Source organism: Protomyctophum bolini (genome assembly GCF_963924005.1).
Source record: "Protomyctophum bolini genome assembly, chromosome: 12".
Classification (NCBI taxonomy): Eukaryota; Metazoa; Chordata; class Actinopteri; order Myctophiformes; family Myctophidae; genus Protomyctophum; species Protomyctophum bolini.
In genome coordinates this window covers 4,518,649-4,546,078 of record NC_137873.1, presented here as the reverse complement: position 1 = coordinate 4,546,078, position 27,430 = coordinate 4,518,649, and the positions used below count along the sequence as shown (strand labels likewise).

Genomic DNA, 27,430 nt, shown 5'->3' with positions numbered 1-27,430 from the left:
TCGATGTAGACACACAACCCGACATGCGCATAATGCTGTGTTCATATATGTACTTGACAACTTTTGGTACGGAGTGGACTAACCAACCTGCAGTAGACCCGGTAGAAGAGCCATACGCGATTTATGTTAACGAGGTTCCGATTTTCTTCTTTCTTATCAGTATCACAACCACGTGTTTCTGAAAATTGTATAGATATATAGGCGGAGGAATAGCAACACAGCATCGGTCCAGGTGCACAATATCATTGGAACAACCAGGAGGTGAGTGCACGGTCGGACAGGCTGGTGAATCAGAATGCAAGGATGGATATAATAATGTTAATTCATTTATATTTATTAAGGACAGTTTTAGAGAACAATAGATGCTATGTTTCAATTAAGTAACATCTAAATTGTATTATAAAGTTAAGAGGCGCTTTATTATTGGGTTTTTTTTAGTCTAAAAATATATCTCAATTGTAAAGTTTCCACAATTGTAGGCTTGTGTTTACTGTACTTAGGGAAACTTGACACAGGATAAAGCATAATACACATAGAGAAGATATGTAGCCTACCTAGTCAAAGTTGGCAGCTAGTAAAAAAAAAGGCTTTGGTACAAACTATGTACAAAGCAGATCCTCCAATTTGTGAGTAGTGGCTGAACATTGTGGGGGAGATATTTCTTATGGAGAAACTAATTAACTCATAACTTATATTGCAACTTACTATTCCTCGAAAAATGGGAGAAATGGACAGAATATACATATCCAACAAGTCGACACCACTAACAATGATGGACATACATGATGGACTGTAGGCTATTGCTATATGATGCTTGATGATGTTACATAGCCTACCTGTAACCATACCTCTGCACTGTGACTCCAACTGTGAATGTAAATCAGCCTACTCAGTCAAACCCTATAAACTGAGGCCATATGCCACATCTCAAATGTTTTAAATGGAGGAATGCTAATCCTTGTTGGTGTTGGCTGATTTCTTTAAGTGGCTTATCATTGTTGAAAGTATAGCTTACTACCTGACACTTTATAGGCTATAACCCAAGAACAATAAGTCACCACTCTCATGGACTAACTGTGTCAATTATGTAAATAATAGCAGTAATACAGAGGGATACCGTATATTAATTGTAAGTCTATGCTTATTGCTTAATGTGAAAAGATGTAGTTAAACCTCATTACTTTAGAACTGTAGTCCATTTGAATTATGATAAATAATTCAAAATGTATTTTTGTTTCTTCAGTTACTTTTAAATCACATGAATCATGATGTAGGCTAGTCATGTAGGGTCTGAATGCCAATATAGGAATTGTTGTGCCCTTGTTGAATCTGGAATCTAATATCTTCTCTTTACAGGTGACTGGAGACAGTGGATCGACTGGCCTGAGGGTTTGAATGAACAATAAACCTAAGACAGTGATGGGTCGGAAGCTGGATCTGGCTGGACTTACTGACGATGAGGCTGAACATGTGCTGCAGGTGGTGCAGAGGGACATGAAGTTACGCAGGAAAGAAGAGGAACGCCTCAGGTGAGATTTATTTATTTATTTTCCACAATGTCTCCAGCTGTGTTCAAATACCTCTGTTCAAATACCCCCACTAGTCTAAATACCTTCTGAGTCATTAGTGTCAAAGAGCTCCAGTTTAATACATGTATATATTTTTTTTATACAGATCACTATTTATTCAAGGTGCCCGTTTACTAATTCATACCATTGTAAACAAAATATAACATCGAGTGCATCCCTGTTTATACCCTTATATGGGAAAAACGCAGATAGTGGATCATCAAGTCTGCCTCATCTGGGTAGTGGGTACTATTTACTGTAGAGGAGTCCTATAGGTTCACTTGTTGTTGCCATTGTTTTTCTTTTAGTTTCTGTACTCTCTCCCTCTCTTGTTGTGAATGACTCACAGATTGAATGGTTTTCATGTTGTGGTGTTTGTCTTTCTTCGTATTGTGACAAATTGTCGCTTTATTGGTGCTGTGTCCTGGGCCAGCTGTATTAGCTGAAAGGGGGCACATTGAAATACAGAACCTAATGAATCTATATCTTAAACTCATGCCTATGCCTTTTATGCCATAAGTATTCATAGCATGCTCAGTTCGCATTCCAGGTATTGTTAGAAATCAATGGAGATTTCCCATCACCACCCCTGCACTCTGCATGGTGTGTCCCCAGAACACTGAGCAGGAAGTGACTGCCCTTTCCTGTTGTATTACTATTATGACTCACTTCCTCTCTAGACGTGCTGTACAGTATTTGGGGTCGTCAAAGCGGTGTAGTGGTATCCGGGGACTAGTATGTATGCACAGAGACAGGGACTCAAAACTATGATTGTGGTGGTGGGGTGCATTGTGGGCGCCCATAGCTGAGTGGGTAGAGAGGAAGCTTGCCGGGTCACCCCCCGAGCCGCCAGGTCCATGTGTTGAAGTGTAGTCTTTCAGGACAGATTTGTTGCTTAGCACAATTTTCAAAAGCTTCTGCTTAACAGTCTACTTGGAAACCCTTCTGTTTCACCTGTCTCTCATACTTGTACTGATTATTGGTATTAAGGTACTGTCAGCCATTGGCATTATCAAAGCCTTTGAGGTGGAAAGGTGTAAAGCAAACTTGTAGCTTACGTCTGTGACTCCCTGTTCCTCCGTTATCAATAGTAAATTAGTACTATTTGTATAGTTTGCACAGAAGCTGCACTGTAGGCTGGCTACTTTGTGTGTATGTCTTAAGTAGTGTGATGACAGACTACATCTAGTTTTTTGCCAAATTTAAAATTGCCATCTTTATAAATACTTAACTTAGAGTAGGCCTATAGTTCAACAACATTGACATCTGTTTTTCTTTTACTTCCATACATTTTCAACTGCAATCCATAGCACAACGAGACATGGTGATCTGAAGCACTGTCAATGGATGGGGCATGGTGGTGGACTATTGGTGTTTTTCTACCTTCGGCTCAGTGGTCAGATTTTCTATTGATTGATTGATTGAATAGTTTATTAGACAGCAATGTAAACAGCACAGGTACAGTCAGACATTTTAGGCTAAAAGGATAACGGCAAAAAGTTTGAGGGACTCAATATATTGTCAGTGGGTGTAATGCAGGATGGATTCACTCATGGCCAGTCAAATGACTGTTTTTCATTATACTGCCTACTGGTAATTTTCCACCGTGTCATGATAGAAAATCCTATAACTCCTCCTAAGAGCAAACTGATGTCTTTGTGCGGGAGGTGCAGAGTCCTCAACAACACATCTACAGCACCTCAAACAGACCGCTAAGGTGATGATGTAAAATTAGCTTTGGAAGAAATAACAATATGTCCGACACTGGTCTTATGAGAAGCCTTTCTCAATGTAAGTAAATGGTTCAATGATGTCTGGCAATGAATGACCCTTACAAACAGAATCTGGCAGTACTGTATGTGTAATAATAATCTGTAGTTTAGTAATCAGTAAAGCATAAGAAATACATTATGCCTTTCAGTGTCTTTTTTTATGGCTGTTTGTGTACTTATCTGATCAGAACTCTCACCTTTCCTTGCCTAAATAGGAGGAATTTCTGAGAACAAGTAACTGTTCCGGGGGCAAGAATAACATAGTTAAGTTGTCATACCTGACCTTTACCTCACAAAATGTTATTCTTCTGCGCACATCTGTCAGTTGGCGCATTACTGGAATTTGGGAATGTGGTTGAGATAACACTGTAACGGACCTGAACACACCCAAGATAAAAATTAATTGCGGGACAATTCCTTTTGAGATATATAAGAGTGCTTTAGTGTGGAGGCTGGCTTGTGTCCTCCAACACCAACATTCCCAAGGTCATTTGAAGATATGCTGTAATTGGCTGGATTTGCAACATTTGTAATGATCCATTTGGTAGATGAGTATAATATTTTTGTTTTAATATAAGCATGGTGAATTCTAGCCACCTGGTTCTACAACAGAGTTTTTCTGTACTCTGCATGCCCACAAAAGTAGACTATGCACTATGTCACAAAGCAGAAACTTAACAGTGACCACATGCCTGGTATAAACTGCTGAATTTCATACAAATGAAATGCCTGCCAAGTGGGGCCAACCACAGTGCTACTTTCCTAATTCCTACTGGTTGACGCCCGGTCAGATGTCACCAATGTTGAACTCAACTCAGTGACGTAAAAAAATGCAGCAACCGCACTCTCCACCCCGTTGCTTCCATAGAATGGAACTGAACTGAACTGAATGTGTGACAGTGCCCTTACAATACTATTTCATGCCAATGTGGTTGCCCTGAAAAGGGTCTATTTGACTCTATTAGATATAATAGTGACCATGAAAACAAATTAATAGACTGAATGAAAGAATTGTGTAGTGTAGTGAGATCAGGGAGTAGTGAGATCAGGGAGGATTCATGACACCTTAATATTTCTAAATACATTCAGACCCGTCAGCTCTCTTATTTAATCCATTCTGGACGGGAACCCCTTTTGGTGTTCTAACTAAGCATTGTGTTATACTTTAGCTATTGAAAAATAGCAGATCTACAAGCTCATCGGTGGCGCGCTACGAGCTTGTAGGTCTGCTATTTTTGAAATATCGTGAAAATGAGGCACAAATCGTTGAATATAATCCAAGTGATCACTGATCATGAGTGACCCTCATGTCATTCAGCCAGCGTGCATTTCTGTTTCCCCCAATTCTTCATTCATATCCCTGCTAAAAATCTGAAAAACGCAGCAGTGTGCAGGAGCCAGGGACCCTCAGATTATGATCCTAGATGCTGTAATTTTTAGCAGTTTGTAGTGGAGTGGACTCATAATAACTAGTCTAGATTAGCACCATGCCTTTATGAATTCTGCAATTAACAACAAGATAGTTCTCTCATGTGAGTGTAAATACACTCACATGAGATAAATCATTTTTCTCATGATAGTTCCAGTGACTCTAAAACTTGAGTAAATACATACGGTATAATATTACATAATATTATTACTACAGGCTGACAGTGTTGAGTAGAAGAATTACCTTGAAACGCTAACCTGTACTCTGTAAAATCTCCTAGTGACAATGAAAGGAATGAACTGGACATTAAAGCGAGGATTTCATTTTGGTAATTCAACTAATGTTGATAGTAACTATACACCTACTTTGTACCTGATAATGGTGTTGAACTATACTATATGAATTTACAGCCAAGCTTTTCATGTAATCCTCTGTGAAGTGAGAGATTACTTGAAGAATGCAATGTACTGTAACTGTACACAGTATGCACTGTATGAAGCAGAGCAGTGCTGCCTATAATCTCTGAAAGTGGGCCACTTTGACCAGTTGTGTAGAACTCTTGCATTTGAATGCCTGAATGGCATTCATGCTAGCATGCCATGTAGATGCAGACAAATACACACTTTATAATGAACGTCATCTTTCATTACTCATCCTGCAATCCCTTGCTCTGTCTGTATGCTATTTGTTTTACAGTGTTTGACTGACATTGTAATTAAGCAAAATACACTTTTGCGCACACTAGGGCTGCACAAAATGATGCTTTATAATCCTGATATGATCCTGATACTAATCTCCACCCCGGACATTTGTGCATTTGCCCCCCTGTGTGTGTATAGCTACAGTATATAGCTAGAGGCGCTGCTGAGTGACATTCTTGCTGTGTCATGATTCCAGGACATGTATGTCATAGGCTTGTGATTATAACATTGTGTGTGTGTGTGTGTGTGTGTGTGTGTGTGTGTGTGTGTGTGTGTGTGTGTGTGTGTGTGTGTGTGTGTGTGTGTGTGTGTGTGTGTGTGTGTGTGTGTGTGTGTGTGTGTGTGTGTGTGTGTGTGTGTGTGTGTGTGTGCGCGCGCGTGAGACATTTGTGCTATGTCTTGCACTGCAATCTTGCTATAAATGCTATCTTGCCTGAACTAGTTGTTATAGTGCTGTGCACCCACTGTGCGGTGTGTGTGAGTCTGTGTGTCTAGTATGTTTGTACATGTGTTGTACCACACATACTCTGCAGTAATGGCTTCAGCACTAGTCGGACAGACCACTCTCTGCCAGAGTGGTCTGACTAGTCAGAAAGACCACTCTCTGCCAGAGTGTTCTGGCCCCCAAGAGTTACGCCATAACTCTTGGAGGAGCCCTATTTGTCAGGGGTAGTGGGTAGGGTAGCCTGGGATCAATACCGGAAACAGTGTTACCCAGAATAATGGGCATTATAATTTTTAGGGCCTACCCAATATGCAGCGTAGTTTTGTTTAGCTTATATGAATAGTTTGTTTGGTATATCCATCTTCTATTCCAACTCGCAGCGACTGGCGAGACTAAACTAGTATAGTTATAGGCCTACTCGATTCAGTATCGGCGGTGCCGAAAAAACAGAACCAGCAAACTGAAACCACCAGTTTGGAACGAATACCAGGCTTTATACTCCGAGGTGGAAAGTCTGGTGGCGTGAGGTTAGGGGTGGGGTATACTGTAGCCTACACCAGACTCGGATGGAGAGAGAGAGTTGTGTCACTAGCGTATAGACTCCCATTGTAAAAATGGAATGCAGAAGTTCTCATTCTATCTCGATGAGGAAGTTCCAATGTTTGGAACTATAGCATGAATCCTGGAATCAGATGGTTCCCACCCAGTTCAATCGGCAGATTCTCCAGACTATTAGTCGAAGTGTGCTTGAGCGAAACACTGAACCTTTAACTGCTCCAAATGAGCTGGTTGGTGCCCTGCATGGTTTCCTCTGCTGTCGTGTCAAAGTGTGTGAGCGGTTGAATGTGAAATACATTGTAAAGTGCTTTGAAGAAATGTGCTATATAGTAAATACAGTCCATGTGCTATTTTCACTTTCTTTTTTAAATGTTTCCTATAAGGAATAAGGATATGACAAACAGGTTAAAATGAATTTCACCACGACGCTACACACTAGGAAAACAAAACATCTGTCTCTCTATTGCCTCTATTCTCGCTCTCTCCTTGTCTTTGTCAGACTTGATCTGTAGACCTAATGAGGAATCATTTATTCAGATGTAAGTGATGCAGTTCTTTCTAATGTGGAGGACGGCTAGTCACCCAATTTATTCCACCCTTCCTGCTACAGTATATGTGAATCGTGAAATATGTGTTTCTTGGTAATACTGTCTTATCTATGATAACGGAGGTTTTAATTGATTTGTCACCTGCAAAAGTGCATGTTTGGGTATATGTCACTGCATATACTAATGTTCATATATGATCTGTTCTCTCGCTATGAAAATGCAAGTGACACTTTATACTTTGGTCATTTGATGTTTAAATTCCACTATTTTCACTACAAGTCAGTCTTGATAAGAATGTGCCAACTAGCTTAAATGAGCTATAAAAGCCGCACGCTCAGTAGCCACACTAGCCACAGGGAGGCTTCCAGCTCTGTTGAAGAAAACCCAGTGATGTATTATTCAACACAGCCTCTGTATAGTTTAACCTTCACACACACACACACACACACACACACACACACACACACACACACCAAGTGGCGCGCTACGAGCTTGTAGTTCTGCTATTTTTGAAAAATCGTGAAAATATTTATTTCTGAAAACTGGAGTATGTAGAAGATTTTTTTAATATGTTGAGGTCAGGCCAAAATGGATTAATTTAAGTGTGATTAAATAACGCCCCTCATTGATTGGTAATTGTGGATGATGTTAAAGTCTTGATGGCCAGTAAATCGCTCATCGCTTTAGAGGATGAATTAGTTATCTCTCTCTGTGTGTGTGTGTGTGTGTGTGTGTGTGTGTGTGTGTGTGTGTGTGTGTGTCTTTTAGGCACTTTAGCGAAACTATGAAATCTTCATATGCAATATGCACAGTCAAACGCAGCACTAGTCAGTAACACTGACTACTGTTACTGTAACATCCCCATTTTATCCTCCCTCTCTTCCCTTCCATCTCACACCCTGTTTCCACATCTCTCTCCGTTTCTACATCTCTCCCAACTAAATATTTCGCCTGCCTCTCTCGCTCTTGCTCTCTCTCATCCCACCCTCTCTCCCCACTTACTTTTCTTTCCTCTCTTTCTCTCTCTGTCTGTCTTCTGTCCTCTCTTTCTCTGTCAGTCTGTCTTCTCTCCTCTCTTTCTCTCTCTGTCTGTCTTCTCTCCTCTCTTTCTCTCTCTGTCTGTCTTCTGTCCTCTCTTTCTCTGTCTGTCTTCTCTCCTCTCTTTTTCTCTCTGTCTGTCTTCTCTCCTCTCTTTCTCTCTGTCTGTCTTCTGTCCTCTCTTTCTCTCTGTCTGTGTTCTGTCCTCTCTTTCTCTCTCTGTCTGTCTTCTGTCCTCTCTTTCTCTGTCTGTCTTCTCTCCTCTCTTTCTCTATCTGTCTGTCTTCTCTCCCCTCTTTCTCTCTCTGTCTATCTTCTCTCCCCTCTTTCTCTCTCTGTCTGTCTTCTCTCCTCTCTTTCTCTCTCTGTCTGTCCTCTCTCCTCTCTTTCTCTCTGTCTGTCCTCTCTCTCTGTCTGTCTTTCTCTCTCTCTCTCTCATACCACTCTCTCCTCTCTTTCATACCACTCCTTCCTCTCTTTATCTCTTTCATCCAATTAACTTTTTCCTCTTTCTAACTCCGCTCCCTCCCTCTCTCTCCCTCTCTCTACCCCCCCTCTCTCTCTCCCTCACAGTGAGCTGCGCCAGGAGCTGGATGAGGAGGTTAGCCGCTGCCTCCTGCTGTCCCGTCAGAGCCTGTTCAACCAGCGCTGCTGCATCCGCTGCTGCTCTCCCTTCACCTTCCTGCTCAGGCCCCGGCGGCAGTGCCGCGGCTGCCGCTACAACGTGTGCAAGGCCTGCTGCGTCTACAGCAAGCAGGATGGAGTCTGGATCTGCTCTTCCTGCCAGAAGAGACGGTAAGCTGCCTGCATGGGGGCAGGGTCTGTTCACCCAGAACCATATATACAACTTTCTGGAAAAGTTATGAATTATAATGTTACACTGATAGTACCTTGAACTGCCATCCTGTTTTAATGTTCTATGTGTACTATGTGCCTTTTTACTGTGTTTTTGTGTTTCATGTTACCTGCCTGTGTTATGCCTTGCTGTAAACCAAATCGCCCCACGGGGACAAACAAATAAATGAACCTGAACCTGAACCCTGAGTAGAGCCCGACCGTTCGTTGCCTGATCCCCAACCATTACTGTTATTTAATTTTAAGCCCTATTCCAAAATATTTACAAAAATATCTAATCTACAAGGTATTTTTGAAGATTAAAAAAATATATATATTTAAAGATGTTTTTAACTTTTTTTTGGCTATATCAACATGCCCAGAATAGGGACACCAGGTAGAAAGTGTTTAAGAATTGGGAAACATCATCGGCTGCATTTAATTGCCGATACTGGGGAAAAAGTCCAACCAAACCAATATCGGTCTGAGAGACTGACCCAGACAATTGACCCAAATGAACCCACATAGAACAAATGAGAACTTTGTTGCGTTAGAACATTAGCCTCATGTTGGTTGGGATTATTCATGGTGGCAGTGGTGGTGGAGTTAAAAGGCTGAATGGTTGGATTTTCAGCAGAGAGACGTGGATGTATGAGTATTGGTGTTGCATGGCTGCACAGCCAAATCCATTCAGGTCTCCCGAGTGAAAATACAGTAACGCTAAAAAATCTAATGGAATGGAAGATGTCAGTAGTGGTTCGATCCGGCTTAAACCTTGCCCAAATATGGAGTCATAGGCGAATGATGTCATAGACTATAGCCACATGGTACTGATGACAGTACCACGCTGTTATTAGACCCCACCCCATCTTCTTACTGTGTGTGTTTGCACGACTGAATTGTGCACCATCTGTACTGTGCAGGGCGTTTGCATTATCCCTGATTCAAACGTAGTTGTGTGCCGGTGTCGTGAACCCAAAATCTACAATGTCACACCAAATCTAAATCAAGCATGCATACATACTGTAGGTGGTTCTGGGTGATGTGAGCGGTGGTGGTTGTGGTGGTGGTGTTTGGGGTGACAGTGGTTATATATGGTTAGTTGGGTGTGTTATTCAACACAGCAGCCGGTGGAAGAGACGAGGGAGAGGGCGAGCGGTGAGGAAGGTTTTCTGTGGGAGGTGTGTAAAGGATTAGTGGTGGAGGAGGAGGCTGTGGGCTGTTGGCGTGATTGCAGTTTTGTAGGAGTAGGCGGTCATGTAATGTTATGACTTGACTTCAGTCTTTGCGTGTGTGTGTGTGTGTGCGTGTGCGTGTGTGTGTGTGTTTGTAAAATGTCAGCCTCAGACTTTCGGAACATTGTAAAATGCAAATGCAAACACTATTGAGAGCCACCGTGTTATGAAATGACTGTGACTTAAAGCCTTTAATTTGTCCATCTTTTATTTAAAAGTAGTATTTATATCATGTTGGACTTCTTCGCTGGCTGTCACCTCAGGCAGTGCAGACAAGGAACTGGAGACACAGACAGATACCCAGAGGTCAGTGTGTGTCTGTCTGGAGACACAGACAGATGCCATGACACCCAGAGGTCAGTGTGTGTCTCTGGAAACACAGACGGATACCATGACACCCAGAGGTCAGTGTGTGTCTGTCTGGAGACACAGACGGATGCCATGACACCCAGAGGTCAGTGTGTGTCTGTCTGGAGACACAGACGGATGCCATGACACCCAGAGGTCAGTGTGTGTCTGTCTGGAGACACAGACAGATGCCAGGCATGACACCCAGAGGTCAGTGTGTGTCTGTCTGTAGACACAGACAGATGCCATGACACCCAGAGGTCAGTGTGTGTCTGTCTGGAGACACAGACAGATGCCATGACACCCAGAGGTCAGTGTGTGTCTGTCTGGAGACACAGACAGATGCCATGACACCCAGAGGTCAGTGTGTGTGTCTGTCTGGAGACACAGACAGATGCCATGACACCCAGAGGTCAGTGTGTGTGTCTGTCTGGAGACACAGACAGATGCCATGACACCCAGAGGTCAGTGTGTGTCTGTCTGGAGACACAGACGGATGCCATGACACCCAGAGGTCAGTGTGTGTCTGTCTGGAGACACAGACAGATGCCATGACACCCAGAGGTCAGTGTGTGTCTGTCTGGAGACACAGACGGATGCCATGACACCCAGAGGTCAGTGTGTGTCTCTGGAGACACAGACGGATACCATGACACCCAGAGGTCAGTGTGTGTCTCTGGAGACACAGACGGATACCATGACAGTGTGTGTGTCTCCCCTACACCTGCTGTCAACAGTCACACCGAGACACCAGGAATCAAGATATTTAGAACATGTTAAGAGAAATGTTTATTGAGAGGACTTGATAACTTTTTCCTACTATTTTTTTAACATGGAATATGGCTCTGGCTGAGACAAGTCTTGGGGGGGGGGGGGACATCAAAATAAGTTGCGCTGCAGGGGGTGTCAGGGAGACGTCCCTGTTCACTGCCCCGCCACCAGGAGATGTTCTGGATAAGGGGCGAAACAGCCATGAATGGTGGTCCCCAGCTGATGACCCTGCAGCAAAACGTACCTATCTGGTATGCGGTCAGGCTTAGGCTCGGCTCAGGGAAGAGGGACGCCCCTGCCATGCATAGTCCTCCATGTTGGAGGTGCGACAAAGAAAGCACCTGTATGAAATAATAACATGGAATATAATTTATTTATGATTTATTTAGTTTTATGCCAATTTTATTCATTTATTTTGCTAAAAGAAAAGAGGTTTCAGCCTGATCAGAGCCCCATTATACAATATAAGCCTTTCCGAGCCATGAGGCATTGCATGTTCTCCCCATGTCTAAGTACCCTTACAAAAAACATGCAGTAAATGGTTTCTACACTGCCTCCGGCCATAGCTGGCCTTCATCAGGTGTATATGGCTGAAACGTTGTGCCTGTGTACTGTATGTCGGTGTTTTAAAAGAATAAAACACTGGAGTTGAAGCTGTGTGCGGACTTCTCTTTCTTCTTCACTGTATCAACCTTTCGTCCAGCACCAGCGAGGAACTGGATGTGTGCAACCCACTGGATGTGCGCAAACTTCTGATCGCAGTGATTGCTCTAGTTTAGTGGTTTGCGAGATTAGCTCCAGACAGACAAATACACACACACACACACACACACACATACACTGCGGCGTTCCACCTATACAGTATAGACTAGTCACACCGTTAAAAGTCGGCTGTGCGCAGTGTAGTTGTAGTTATAGGTAATAGGTCATATGCAACCCCCAGGGATGTGTGTTGGATCTAACCACTCATTAAGCACATATTTTATTCATTGGATTATTGCCCTGGCGTCTTGTAAACATCCGTGCACGGTGCCCCGCGGCCCATTACTTATGCCGTAGTTATGGTCGCTTTCTGCAACTGCATTTGGAGGATATATCGGGACAGTTTGTGCATCGAGCACACATGTAGACTGAAGCATGTCATTTACTTAGAAGTTGCATACATCTGTGAAAAACAGATCACACGGAGCACATGCGTGCGCACACACACACACACACACACACACACACACACACATACAGTATGCTACGCTCGTCAGCAGTATCAGTTCTTGCGGTGTACTGAGTCTCCTGTCAGCGTGTGTTGCTAAGCACCTAATGAGGGGTCTAATGGGGGGAGGGGGTTAAGTGGTGGTGGTGGGGGGGGGGGGGGGGGGTGTGGACACGCAGCGTCTGGTGTTTATGTGAGTCAGCCTGCTCAGTAAAAGACGTTTTAACTAGACTGCATAACTTTAATCCAGATGAAGGCCAATGATGATGATACTACTACTAATAATGATACATAGAAAGTGGAGCACAATCTTATCAGTAATCAGTGTCACCAATCTATGATGTCAGCCATCACCAATACAGTAGGTAAACTGGCCTCTATTGACTTCTAGTGTAAAAGTTCTAGAAAGTTACAGTTATACCATATGGTTTATATAACAAAAGTGTGTGTTTATTTCATTGGTCCACTGGGAGCCTGCCCAAAAATAGAATACATTTGTGAGAGGACAGACAGACAGACAGACAGACAGACAGACAGACAGCTTCGGCCTTCAGGTTCAGGTTTCACTATTTCAACTTACAGTACGTACACAGTCAATTCACCTGATGAATACAGGCATTGGCATTACAATAAATCTGGAAAACAGACTGTGAAAAGTTCTGAAAACCAACAAGGCTCTGTCACTCAACCGGTATGAATGTCCGGTAAGTGTTTGCCTCGATAGGCCTTTGTTTGTTATCATGTTAGTGGTCAGCAGTAGTGGGAAATAGATCCTCTAATCTCTCATGATCTTTGGATCAATGAACATCTTTCTTTTATCAGCTCCTTTGAACTACACCGAATCAATTGGATGTGTGTGTGTGTGGGTGTGTGCACCCAGGGTGCCGGCCCGGTTTCCCGGCGAGCTGCCTCGTGTCCGAAACGGTAGAGAAATGACAGAGTTACCGTGTGGGGGTCCCCCTACTGTACCCTCTACTGTACTGTACTGGCACACCCAAAATCATACAAGTAATGTGTGTTTGTGTGTGTTAGGTTGCGCACAGGTGGTGAAAAACAACCATGCTGTTTTCGTGCTCAGACACAGCCAGCCAGCCACCCACACACATAGCTCCGTAAGGGAGTGGTTGCACCACTCAAAAATGAATACGCTCACACACTGCTGTGAAAAGTGCCTTTATTTGCACAATAAGATGACTGTTATTGTGCAAATAAAGGCACTTTTCACAGCATCGGAGCCCACAGGGTGCGAGCGTCTTCATTTTTCATCTTGGTTCAATGCCCAGCTCGCACAATAAATGTATCGAGCATTGAATTCAAAGCAGCTGCTACCATCTGTCTTCTTCTTGTTGTACCGGTCTTTGTGTTGAAGGCTGTTGAAGACACAGTCCTTGGAGTGGTTCTACACCAACGTGAAGCATCGCTTCAAGAGATTCGGCAGTGCCAAGGTGCTGAAGACCCTTTATAAGAAGCACCTGGCAGAGCACGGTACACTGTCTGAGCTCACTGGTAAGTCGTTGGCAGCAACACACGACTGTTATTAGTTGCGACCATGCAACTAGTATAAGCCACTCTGTGAGTCTGTTGGTTGGTCCAAACATTTCATCTCAAGAGGATAACCATACATATACCGTACAGTACAGTACACCATACTATACCACACTGATCTGCCTTGTTAAACAATGAAGGACAATATCTTAGAATTTATCACAAGAACACATTGCAAGTCCTAAGTGGATGTACTGACTCACAAAAAGGCTTGGTAAACTAATTGTGAACAATGCCCAGAGATGTACTCTGGGCTATGTCTATTGTGTGAAGAATGGCATATACAGTACGATGGAGGTTCTTCTTTCTTACTAGTTGTGACATATTGCTTTGTTACTGTAACTTACTGTAACTAAACTTGTCTCAAAATGTCACTTTGATAATGCCTCCATGCATTAACATTCCAATGGTATTTTATAAATGATTGTGAAAAGTGAAAATGAAAATGTATTTCATCAGGAAATATAATTATCCCCTGGATTACTTGGCAGCAAAAGGATCTCAGAAAAATCCTACCGGCATAAATTGATAGCAATTGGTTTAAGTTTCCCTGGCCCTTAAACATTATAAGAAATGACCCTGTTTAGTATCCGCTGCCCACCTCTTAACTTTGGTCTACTGTGCATGGATCAGGTTCCCTGGTAATACCGTACACAAGACTGCTCTAATGCACTTGCATAACCACAAATGACTGCATTGTTGAGCAAGCATACAGCTGTATGTGACATGAAAACAGCGGAGACCACAGCGTCTATCTTAAAGTGTGCTATATTGCAGTGGTTCATCAATTAATAAATACTAGATGAAAGCGTTTGGCCCCGTCCTACCTGAAAGTTCAACTGTTCAACATTCTCATTGTAACTAAGATTTGAAGCCCTGAGGAAATTAAGCAACGCCCTTCATCGTTCAGCTACATATATATGCTGGATCACTGTATAAACAAATAACACACCTGTGATTGATATAAGCCGATCTAAGGAATGGAAGATTATTGTCTGTTTTATCACGTCTACTAAACGGAAACCAGACAATCGGGATCAAGGAATGCTGTGTTCATGTGTGTCTTCCTTGTTATGTGCGCAGAGAGCAGTGCCTATGAGGATAGTCTCTGCAATGAGGGCAGCATCTGTGGGAGCGACTCGTTCTACAGGCAAAGTGAAGGTGAGCATGGCTGATGTTCATGGGAAGCCCACAGCTCTCTACAGTGCCAATAACATCATGGACATACTGTAAATGATGCATGTCTGTATCTTCTACATGCATAATCTTCAATTATTTATGAAAAATGAATGAGAACACAATTTACAGTAGTAGTCAGCTATAAGTAAGGAAGGATGTTATCTAAATGAAAACAATTGCGACAGCTAAGGAACAACACACCACAAGTGATTCTGTAAGACCCTGTTATTCCAGATTCATTTGTCTAACAGTCTAGCCTATTGTAGCTCTGCCCTAGGTTAGCTTAAACCAAGTTGGCACATTCCAGTGCACTTAAGGAAATGACACACATGCACACGTCGTACATGCACACGCAAACACACGCGCGCGCACACGCACACACACTTTACTGTATAGCTAATACCAGTAAGTGCTTAACTCTCACCTAATAAGAGTCTCCTGTGGTAGGGAATACTACTGCCATTGCCCTATCACTATGCCGATGCACTCTCACTTCAGGAGCTGTTTCCAATGAATCAATCAGCTGTGTTGCTCCCCATAGCCTCACTGCACACACACAGATCACACTACTGACGTGTGCAGTTTACAATTTAATTTAGGCATTTAGCAGATGCTCTTATCAGGAGCTACTTGTGCAAGGTCAGAGTAAGAAACATGAAACCCTAGTCAGCTGACACCACGGCGAGGTTAAGTAAATATAGTGCCAAGAAATCAAGCAAGTGCTGCAAGGTCACTATACGACAGAGCAGATGGATACTAAACCTAGCATCTGACTAACATACAGCCGGAAGCAAGCAATACACATCTAGGTTCATCTATAACTAGGATCCTATATATGAACATGAAAAATCTGTCTGTCTGCACATCTGTAATTCACAGTACAGTACAGTATCTCGAGAGGGAACTGTCCGACCAACTGATTTGCGAGCTCGTGACTTGTGACAGGCTAGCCCATTGGTCGAAACCGATCCACATGTACCCAGCCCCAGCTGTGGTACCAGAGTCGGAGTCACCTGGCACGGCTTGAGCTTCACTTCTCCGTCTGGGTTCTGATAGGCAGGTCGGTTGTGGGTTGCTTGGTCAGACAGGCAGTTGTCCAGAACTGACGATTCGACCGATTTCCCCAAATATAAGTTGCACTATGGTAAATAGTGTCAACAATATACAAATGACGCTAATGCGTGGCCCTTAGTGACCCCCACCAAATGCTCGGAAGTTCCCGGACCATTCTGACCTGAGATCAGATTGTAACGCACAGAAGAATGGTGGTTCTTTAACGCATTTTGACCTGAGATCAGATTAAAAAAATGTCTTAAATCCTGACAGTTAAAAAAAATAGCAGACCTACAAGCTCGTAGCTATGAGCTTGTAGATCTGCTATTTTTCAATAGCTAAAGCATAACATAATGCTAACACCAAAAGGGGTTCCCGCCCAAAATGGGTTAATATTCACCAAAACCAGACCAGAACTCCCACCACGGCCATGGGACTTAGGAAATCAATTAATACCTTTGCAACCAGTATATTAAACGTATACGAATAAGTGATGTTTTTTTTGTTTAAAACAAAAAGTATTTTGTTAAAAGGTTAAATCATTATATTATGATAGTAATCATTGCTATAGTGTTTGTTCAACAACAGGGGTCTGTCTCTCCAGCTCTTTAATGAACAGAAAATACATTTTCAGGTAGGTGACAAACTTTCAGCCAATCAGGAGAGAGCAGTTATTTATTTAGTGTTCCAGTTCCAATTTTGTTCCACTTGTTTAATCTGTATCCCAACTGAGCTCTCTATCCTGATTGGATAGAATTGGTATCCCAGTTTTAGTTTCAGTTTCTGAAAATGCATTTTCTGTTTAATAAATGCTGAAGAGACATTATTGGAGACCTTATCCTGTTACTGAACAAACACTCTCAATGAGTACTATCACAATACAGATGTTTTTTTTTTCACTTAATTTTTATTGAAGGAAGGACAGACAAACAAAAAAAATCAACTAACAAGACAATACGGGAAAGAAAAAGAAAAGAAAAGGACAAAAAGTAAAAGGAAAAAAAGGCTGCATTTTTCATATTACAACAAACATTCAATGAAATCCTATTGCAATATCGCTAGGCTGAGAGAAGAGATTCCACTTTTCCCACTTTTTATAGAATTTATCCTCTTGTAGTCTCAGTATGAATGTTAGTTTTTCCATAGAATACAGTTCCTCAATAATGTCCATCCATTGATCTTTCGTTGGTGGGTCCTGTTGGTACCAGCGTCGTGTGATTGCTTTTTTACTTGCGTTTTTAACACTTATTTTAACTAAAGAAAATCCCTTAGACTACCTTTTAAAAGTATTTGCTACAGCTTTAAGTCTAAAATCTGAACAAACCCTTTTAATCTATCATCGAGGGAGAGAGAGTTATGTGCAGAGTGGGAGTCCATCAGATCAGCGGATCTCCCTAAAATCTAGATTTTGGGGATATTTGGGCATGCCTGACACAGATCTCCACATGGGCGTAAAAGGGGGATATTTGGGCATGCCTGACACAGATCTCTACATGGGCGTAAAAGGGACACAGACAGACAGATGTTTACAACGGGTACAAGTTAGGTATCGCATACCTCGGTCGGTGGGGCATGCATTTCCAACTTGCAAAAAGTACAGCAAATGAAAGATTGAGCAACGAGTTAATTGAGTACTGAATACAGTACTGTAGTTACATGTAGTTAAAACCTAAATGACCAGTCAGAGTATGCTCTGATCTCTTCCTGTACACCCCCCCCCCCTAACGCTTTCATTCCCCACTCTCTGTCATCCCCACCTTTCCCCACATTCCCTCTTGTCCCCCGGTCCACAAATAGGATGATTGACGACAGCCATAGATGAACCTCTACTGATCTGATGGTCTTACCTCTCTCTCTCTCTCTCTAGAGAGCTGTAGCTGTATGAATGAGTTAGTGGACACCAAGTACGATTAGTATTATTGAATGAGTTCATTGGCCGACTGTCCCTTGCTCACTTTACTTAATTGCAGCTTCGTCTCTGAGTCATTGCTTCATGGCGCATTAAGTATAATCAGAACTGATAAATTGACACAATGTGTCCCACCAAATAGATGATGATGGACAGATGGCTGAAAGGATGAATTAATGGATTTATGTGTGGCATGATGATGAGTTGACGGACGGACGGACGGACGGACGGACGCATGAATAGATGGGGGGGATGGCTGGAGGGAGGGACTTACTTTAAGGAAAGATGAATATTAGAATCTTTTCTCTGGATGAATGACAACATGTGCTCTTCATCACGCCCTTCCAGAACACAGCATGGCAGAGACACTGACAGTGGCCCTGCGTGTGGCAAAAGAAGCCATCGATGAGGCCATCTCCAAGGCTGAAAATAAGGTGAGACACAATTTTCAACACAACACTGTGCTTTGTATGTGTTTGCGTGGGAGCCATGTGCTCTCTGTTACCTCTGAATGAATGTTTCTCATGTTGGGTGAGTGGTCTGCCTAATGGCCACAGTACATGTGCCGAAGTATCCCGAAGCAAGACACATAAAGCTCAGTTTTTGTCGCCAACTTTACCCGTGATGCGGCCCGCTGCCCGAAAATTACGAATGTAGGAGCTTGCTCTGTCCCTTGATGGTATTTTGGTCCAGCGTCACCCGATATCGATTTTGCCGACATCGGAATTTGTGCATAGAGTGGTTGTGCTTTCCCCTAAATTGCTATTTTGGTCACACACATTTGGGAAGGAGTTTAATGCGGCGGGTGCAGCACAAGTGAGACTTTGATTATTGTGAACGCCCAAACCACACCTATGCATAATATAACGGGTAACGGAGGTGTTTTAGGGATTTAGACGGGTAACCAAAATACCAACTTTAGTGGGGGGAACACCCCTTCCCCACTGCTAGATCCCCAAACAGTGTATTTAGAAAGATCGAACGAAAATTGAGCCCTTAATCCCTAAATGCTCCCCCCAAGTGCACATCATAACCATCTAAGCATCCCTCAGCTGGGTGAATCTGAAACTGACTTTCCCCTGTGGTCTCCCTTTCCTTTGCCGTCCCAGTGAAACCTCCTGTCGGCTGAAAAGAAGGGTCTTGAGACCACACTGAGGCCCTCATGGCCATGGCTTATATAGCATGCGTGACTAGGATATGTTTGAGTGTGTTTGATTGTTGTCGTTGTTTGCTGGTCAGGAGAAGCAAAATGAGGCCCACTATCTACGGGAACACAAAGGTCAACTCATTGAGGAACTGGCCAAAACTATCGTGAAAAAAGTAAGTGCTGAAATTATATTTCATTCAACTGATTTCATGTGCATTTGGTATGCAGTAAGAATCCTTAATCTGTCCATGACAGATCATCAGGAGGAGGGAAAGCTTGAATGAAATGAGCCAACAGTATGATGACGAGGCTTGGCCACCCGACCACCAGCAGCCTCCTTGCTCCTACGACACCCAAGCTACCCTGCCCTGCAGCCAGTCCTACGGAGCTCTCAGCCCGCAGGCTGGACTCTGGGTAAGAATCACATCAACCACAATCACCGTAATCACCCAAGTCCAATAAATGGACCTGAATGTGTGTTGAATGTTTGTTATTTCAAAAATTAAAGTTACAATAAAAATAACAACCAAAGGTATATTGAAAAAGCTAGGATAAGGATAGGATTTGTGTATGTGCGTTTGTGTGTCCTTGTGCACTTGTGTGGATGTGAGTGTGTGTGTTTGATTTAATATGTTTTTTTCTGCCAAGGCCTAGCTACCCTAATTCCCCTCTCACACTCATGAGGTTGATATATGCTGACCTCTAGTGGCTGTGCTTAATAATACCATCATGCATTCATGCACTTTTTAAGTGGTGCAACCACTTCTACATCCAGCTTTGTCCGTGTACCTGTGTACGTACGTGAATGAGCATGCATGCGTGAAATTGGAACGAGAGAAGTATGTGACATTGCTGCCACCTGCTGGACGCAAATCAACTGCCTGTATAATGGGAGGTGGACGGCAGCGCGCATGCGCGATCCATAATAAAGCTAATCTAACGGAACAGAGAGAGAGAGAGAGAGAGAGAGGATGGGGAGTTGCACCACTTGGTTCACACAGGTGTGATTTTTTGGTAGCATTCAGTATGACCACATACTGTACATTTTGAATTTACAATGCGAAAGTGTGATAGCAATAGAACCACAAGAGGGAAAATGACCAGTGTGATATTTTCAGCCGTAAACCACTTGTAAATTGCTTCCCCCAGAGGTCACACTCTGCCTTCTCCATACTGGACAACGACCCACCACAACTCAACTCTGACGTGTCCCGACTGCAGGATCTGCAGGGTTTAAAGAAAGAAGGTGCAGGTTCTGCCATGTCTACATGGAAGAGTGTGGATCGTTTGGACAATTCAAGTAAGGTGTTTTTGGCTTCAGAAAAAAAGCTTGAAGCATTTGAAAATAGCCGGTCTACAAGCTCACAATGCATCGCATAGCGCATAGCGACGCATTGTGAGCTTGTAGAGCTGCTATTTTCAAAAGATTTGATTTGAAAATTTTGAAAATTGAAATTAGACATTCTGCATAATGAGTACTTTTACTTTTGGCACTTTAAGTGCATTTTGATGCCCAATACATTTGTACTTTTACTCAAGTACATTTTTAATTCCCGACTTTTACTTGTAACAGAGTATTTCTATAATTGCAGTATTGACACTTTTACTTTAGTAAAACAATTGAGTGTGTGTGTGTGTGTGTGTGTGTGTGTGTGTGTGTGTGTGTGTGTGCCTGTGCCTGTGCCTGCGCGTGTGCCTGTGCGTGTGCCTGTGCGCGTGCCTGTGCGTGTGCGTGCATGTGCGTGCGGTCCTCAGTGCTGAAGAGCCCCGATGGGAACTGGATTGCGCTGCAGAGTGCCCAGCTGTCCCGACCCAGCCTGCTCACCAAGAGGAAGAGCCTGGTGTACAGCGCCCTGGAGAGGGAGTCCGGCGTGGTCTCGGCCTACGAGGGCATGAGCTCCGACAACGACGACAAGCTGGAGTTCGACAGCTCGTGGGGCGCCGTCCTGCAGGAGATCCACCGCAAAATGGCGGGCGCCTCCAACGACGACCGCCGGGACACGCCGGAGGAGACGCACGGCTACTACGCGCGGCGGCGCGGAAGCAGAGACGGCCTGTTCTCGGATTCGGAGGGGAACGCGAAGCCTCACAGCAAGCTGCTGGCTCTGTTCAAGAGGAAGGTGCCCCAGGAGATCAGGCGTCCGTCGTCGTCGCGGCGGACCAGCATCATCGACGTGAACTTTAACCCCGAGGAGAGCAGCGGCGCCGAGGAGCTGTATGTGAGAGAGGTCAGGAGGTCGCGGAGGAAAAGAAAGAGTAAGAAGAGGATGCATGTGTTGCCTTCCTCGTCTGTTCTGGTAAGACAAAAAGCAAAATGAAGCAGATGAAGACAATTCCTGGAATCAACTTTTTTAGAGAAATACCCAAAGATGTTCAGTATATTAGTTCATATTAATTTGACAACTTCTAATGTGTCAAAAAGATATATTTCTTGAACTGATTTATTTCAATATTTTTCTAACACTGACAGGATTGCAACAGCGTGCTTGTAGGCGAACCAATGAAGATGTGCGCTGAGCAAAAGGACAACGTCTCGCAACAGGTCTCTAATGCTGCAACCCCTGACACGTTGACCTCAGGGGCCACGACCCCAGAACCCGCAGACTTTGACAGTGAAGTCGGCAGCGCAACTGGCGGTCACACAATGAGCCAGGAACTGATTTCTAGATTACAACAACTAGCTGACCAAGTTAGCAGCTCCCACCCCTCCACCTCAGAAGACGACCACTGCCGCCCCGATGACCAGAGTGACAGCGAAGACGAAGTGAGGGATGAGAGGACGGCCGGCGGGTGGCAAGGAGATCGGAATGAGCACGTCGACAGCAGAGGAATACGGGACAATGGCGAGGGAGAGTGGAGAGGAGAGGAGGGAAAGGGTGAAGACGACATTCATGGGATGGAGGAGGAGGAGGACGTCCCGGCAATGGTTAGCCTGAGTGAGGGAGAGAGGGAAGGAGAGGAAGAGGAGGAAGACGGAGGGGAGGAGAACCATGCAGGGTGGGAGGAGAGGACTGAGAGCCTCACCTGCCAGCTGCGCATGTTGGAGAGCCACGTCGGGGCTAACCAGTTCTCCTCCACCGAGGATGAGCTGGACAGAATCGGCTTCGGCGAGGGAGAGCGGGAGGAGAGAGAGGAGTTGGGGTCGAAGCTGTGCCGACTCGCTCGCCAGGTCAACGCCACCCAGTACTCGTCCACCGAGGACGAGCTGGACAGTCTCGGCCGCGCGGAGGAGGCGACGGAACGGGACGAAGAGGTCGACGAAGGAAGCCTGTGGAGGAGGGAGAAGCAGGTGCACCGTCTGACCTGTCTCGTCAGCGCCTGTCAGTTCTCCTCCACCGAGGATGAGCTGGACAGAGCGGGAGAGAGAGAGGAGGTCAACAGTAGAGAGGTTGAGCTGGCGAGGGAGGAGCCGCGGTTCGACGCCGAGTCCAGGAGAGAAAGCATCGGAGACTTTGATTTGAAGATGTTTGACGTGGCGCTCGAGGAACCGGAGCAGCCAAACGGGAACGGAGACGAAATCCGGGGAGATAATGACATGGGAGCAGCAGTGACCGGGGAACTGCCAGACAGCAGGGAGAAGACGGATGAGGTGAGGACATCTGAAGCCGAGACGGACATGCCGAGAGAGGTTGAAACTGGGAAAGAGACAGTGGAGACACAGGAGAGAGCATCCAAATCAGAGGATCGCGCAGAGAAAATGGAGGACAATGCTGCAGAGAGGATGGTGATTCAAAGCACACCAACGGAATTCACCAAAGGATTCCAGGAGAGCATTGTGGACGGGACGGTCATGGCGGAAGATGGGAAGGCAGAGGAAGAAGAGACAGCAGAATCCACAGAGAGGACGGGGATATGGGAGAGAGCACAAAGTGATGAGGAAGTGGAAGATGTAGAGTTTGACAGAATCATCAGTAGCATGCTGATGCTGTCTATGGATGAGACGCATATAAACAAAGAGATGGAGAGACCGGCAGAAATGAGGATGAGAAGCAAAGAACCAGAGGAGAGAAACGGGAACAAGAATGACAGTACAGTGATCGAAACTGTCCAAAGTAACGAAATGACTGGTAGAAAAGATGAGAGGGAGTTACAAGCATTCAAAAATGAGCATCAAGAGACATATAAATGTGTAATTGATGCACAGCCAAAGGAGTGTACACTTCCTGACAAGAACAAGAAAGAGGTGGATGAACCCAAATGGGTGCAAAAACAAAACGTAGAGGTGGAGGCAAGCGAGGAAAAGACACAAAAGGAGGTGATAGAGGAGGAACGGAGCAGAAAGGAGGAAGCGGAGGAGACAAGAGAGGAAATGCAGACGAAAGAGCCAGTGACAGAGTGGGAGGGAGATGTTCTCATGGAAAGAGATGGGGACCCATGTGGAAAGGAGCCAGCGGAGGAGATGGAAAAAGAAACCGTGATAAGAAAGGACGAAGGCCTGGACGAGGAGGTCCCCACTGACCAGGAGGGTATCCTGTCACCTCAGGAGATCCAGAATGTAAGTACCGCAAATCAGAGCATGACTCTCTAACGGTGTGATACGCTGAGCAATTTCTTGGTCATTGCAGATAAAGACCCTAAGAACAGGCAAAGTGCAACAACGCTTTTATGATTACGAGTCGACATACATAATGACTCAGATTGTTTGGTTACTGTTGTCTGTTAAAGAGATGCACTGTGTATCATGACCTCAAGACATAATGTCAAGTAATTAAACTAACTTAAGCAGTGATTAACATTTTTCACTTCACACTCCTATCATACTCTCCTCTCTATTCATCCTCTCTTTTCCTCTCTGATTTCCCCTGCCTATGTTAGGATAGAGACCAAGCAGTAGTGAAAACAGTACACTTTGTGTTGATAAAGCAATGTCATTAATGATCGTTTATCACACTTCTGGTGTGAAAGGACCTTAAAGAAGTTGACAGCTGTTCATATTCCACTTATAATTTCACCTCTTTTATTTTCTATTTTCATGTGACACATCATTTTCATTCCAACATTTGTTCTTTTCCATGTGTATCTTAACCCATTCAGGACGGGAACCCCTTTTGGTGTTTTAAGCATTATGTTATACTTTAGATACTGAAAAAAACAGATCTACAAGCTCATAGCACGGCACTCTGTGCCACGCTACGAGCTTGTAGATCTGCTATTGTTGGAAAAAGTGTGAAAATGTGGCGCAAATCTTTGAATATATATTCTTTCAGAGCGAACATTCTTTACTAAAATCTTTGCTTCTGGGGATCCCTGGAACAACATATTTTCAGATGGGGGGCCAATTTCATATAATTTCTGGGGTCCTTGACATGAAATTGAGAACCACTGAAACAGGTTTTTCAGAAAACTGCTATGATTTAGAAGACATCTAATTTGTACTGTATGTGCATGTGTGTGTCTGTGTGCATGTATGTGTGCTGTGCTATACAGAGGTACTCCGCGGTGTCACTGTGCAGTATCACCACTGAGGTGCTGAAGGTGTTGAACGCTACAGAGGAGCTGCTGCATGGTATGGAGGGCCGAGAGGACAGTAGCACCCAGTGCATCCTCTCCCTGCCCCCTAACACTGACCCCAAGAAGCTGGACCAACAGTTCTGCAGGATGGAGGAAAATGTGAGGGCATCCAACATAATTTTCCTTTATGTTTACCCACTTAAACCCTCTATTCTTAGTGAAACTGACCTGAGTTGCAACTGTACTTGGCTACATCAAATCTCTTTGCCAAAAAATTGCCGATCTACAAAGCTCACTCAAAACTCGTTGCAAGCTTGTAGATCAGCTGTTTTTGGTGGTTCCACACAGAATTGGAGGATTGGATGCGGAACACTTTGCACTTTCACTCAAATTGCCTTATACTTTATTTTAGGGGTTTCACTAATGCTGTTCTTTTGTATACAGTTGAATTCCTACTATTGTTATTGTTCATTGTTACAGGATCACATTATAAAAATGTAGAAAATCAAAGTATTCCGATTTGATGTTGACTCGCTAATATTGAAAGAGCCCTCTGATACTTTAACTTACGTATAATCAGCAATAACACATACATAAACGGTAGTAGTTTCAAAATGGCAGACATCTCATTGTGTAAAGAAACCGTTTCGGCTGTTAACCTCTTGGTGTTCTGCTGTAGGTGTATGTGGCAGCAGGTACGGTGTACGGTCTGGAGGCAGAGCTCAGTGACCTGGAGGAGTGTGCCAGGGCTGTCAGCAATGCCACTTCTGACAAGGAGTTGTCATTCCTGGAAGAACAGGTTGCATCAGCGGCTGCCAAAGTTCAACAGTCTGAACTACAGGTGGGTATAGGCCGGGGCAACCTCTCTGGGCTTATGACAAGCTTCATCTGATAACATAATTCTGCTACCTGTATACCTGTTATTTTGGCCATGAAGGCATTTGTCAGAGTGTGATCTTTAATACGGTTGTGTTCAGAGAATTGTCCCCAAACCACATGTAACGGTAATGGTTAAGGATCAAACCTAGTCGTTGTCTTGCCCTTCGTGTGTAATATATATATTCTTTAATGTATATTTTGTGTGTATATAAAATGTATTTCTATGAATGCTCAAAAGACCCTGAGATTTTAATGTTATCGTGTACATACCTACTTTTACAGCTAATTAACATGTCCTCAAATGTGGTCTAGATATCCGACATCTCGGTTAGAATTGCTGCTTTGAAGAACGCAGGGTTAAATGTGGACACTCGGCCACGCTTTACCAAGGCCAGGGCCATTCCAATCATGGTACAGTATGAAAATATGTTACGATTAAAACGCAAGCTAGTAAGAAATGTCTACGTGTTGGATTAAGACAAGGACGTCACATATTCTAATGCTTGTCCTTGCAGCCAATCACCCTGGATTCAACAAGACATCTTAGGAGACGGCTACCTGCACCACCAATGAAAGGTAATTATTATTTTAAACCAGTTTGATCTATTCACCAAGACATTTCAGAGGTGAGATAGCTTCATAGTTTATTTGTTGGTGTTATTTTGATCTCACTTTTACGTACCAGAGACAAATTGACATTTAGACAATTAAACAACCACAAATGCACTGTATCTTTACTCCATGTCCCAAAGGCAAAAAACAAACCTAGGATGAAACCCATACAGTGCCATGTACCCTGCCAGATGGGAACCAACTGCTGCATTATCTACTGTACAACCACAGCAGTGCCTTGATCCTGCCACTCTGCAGACTTTATACTTCAGGTCACATTGTAGGACCTGTTAGCATCTGCCTTAAATCTAAATTAGGGCTGGGAAAAATATTGATGAGAGACTAGATGTCGTCGGGGATTTTGGATAATCATAATATTGCGATATGGCATAATTGTTGTCTTTTCCTGTTTTTCATCTACTTTTACATCTACAAGCTCACAATGCAGTGAGCGTGTGAACATTAAATGTTCACATGCGCTCACTGTGTTGTGATTGCGTTGTCAAATTTTGACAAATAACAACGTAACACTTTTATCACAATACGATATTATTTGGTCAAAAATGGCAATTTTGCCATGCCCTATTCTAAAGTACACTACACCTCAAAGAACACAGGTATGGCACATCTTCAGACACAAAAGGCAGTATTCAGCTCTCAGAATTTCTCATGGATTTGTAATTGATTTCATGCGGCCTAACAACATGAAACTCATTCAACTTAGTCATTGATGTCCAGAGAGAAAATAGTTTGGAAATGAGTGTATAGTGTACTTAAATTTAAATACTTTTTTAATAGTGTGTGCACCTTGGGATGTCAATCATGTTTTGTTTGTTGACATTTCAACAATTTAGTGAAAGAAGCCATATTTATTCAGTACTGTACTGTAACAGTGCCGTTCAGTTATCCTCCCAAACCAGCTGTGTAGCTGGACAAAATCTGTGATTAAAATTGCACTTATTTTATATGTTTGTGAAATTAGCAGTTTATCAATGTGAATAATTTGAGAATATTAAGGATGTGGGAAATAGTATATAATATACTAAATCGATAACTTGCTATACTGAAAACTATTGATTACAGTAATTCTTGACAACAGATAATAATACATCAATGTATTTAAAATGTTAATGTCATGGCACTCTGTACTGTTGTTTGGTCTTTATAGCCTCCAAATGTACATGTTTGTATGTGTACA

At 43.5% G+C, this 27,430-nt stretch overlaps 1 protein-coding gene across 1 annotated transcript; it reads left to right on the top strand.

The window, feature by feature from the left end:
- Positions 1-13: 13 nt before the first annotated feature.
- On the top strand, positions 14-27,430 carry myripa (myosin VIIA and Rab interacting protein a). Its single transcript, XM_080778597.1, has 16 exons — positions 14-261; positions 1,357-1,529; positions 8,633-8,854; positions 13,827-13,963; positions 15,086-15,163; positions 18,492-18,577; positions 19,383-19,463; positions 19,546-19,704; positions 20,440-20,590; positions 21,046-21,587; positions 21,761-23,785; positions 24,718-24,900; positions 25,421-25,582; positions 25,933-26,031; positions 26,136-26,196; positions 26,373-27,430. Exons 2-16 carry the CDS (start codon positions 1,396-1,398, stop codon positions 26,387-26,389), a joined length of 4,137 nt encoding a protein of 1,378 aa, XP_080634723.1. The 5' UTR covers positions 14-261; positions 1,357-1,395; the 3' UTR covers positions 26,390-27,430.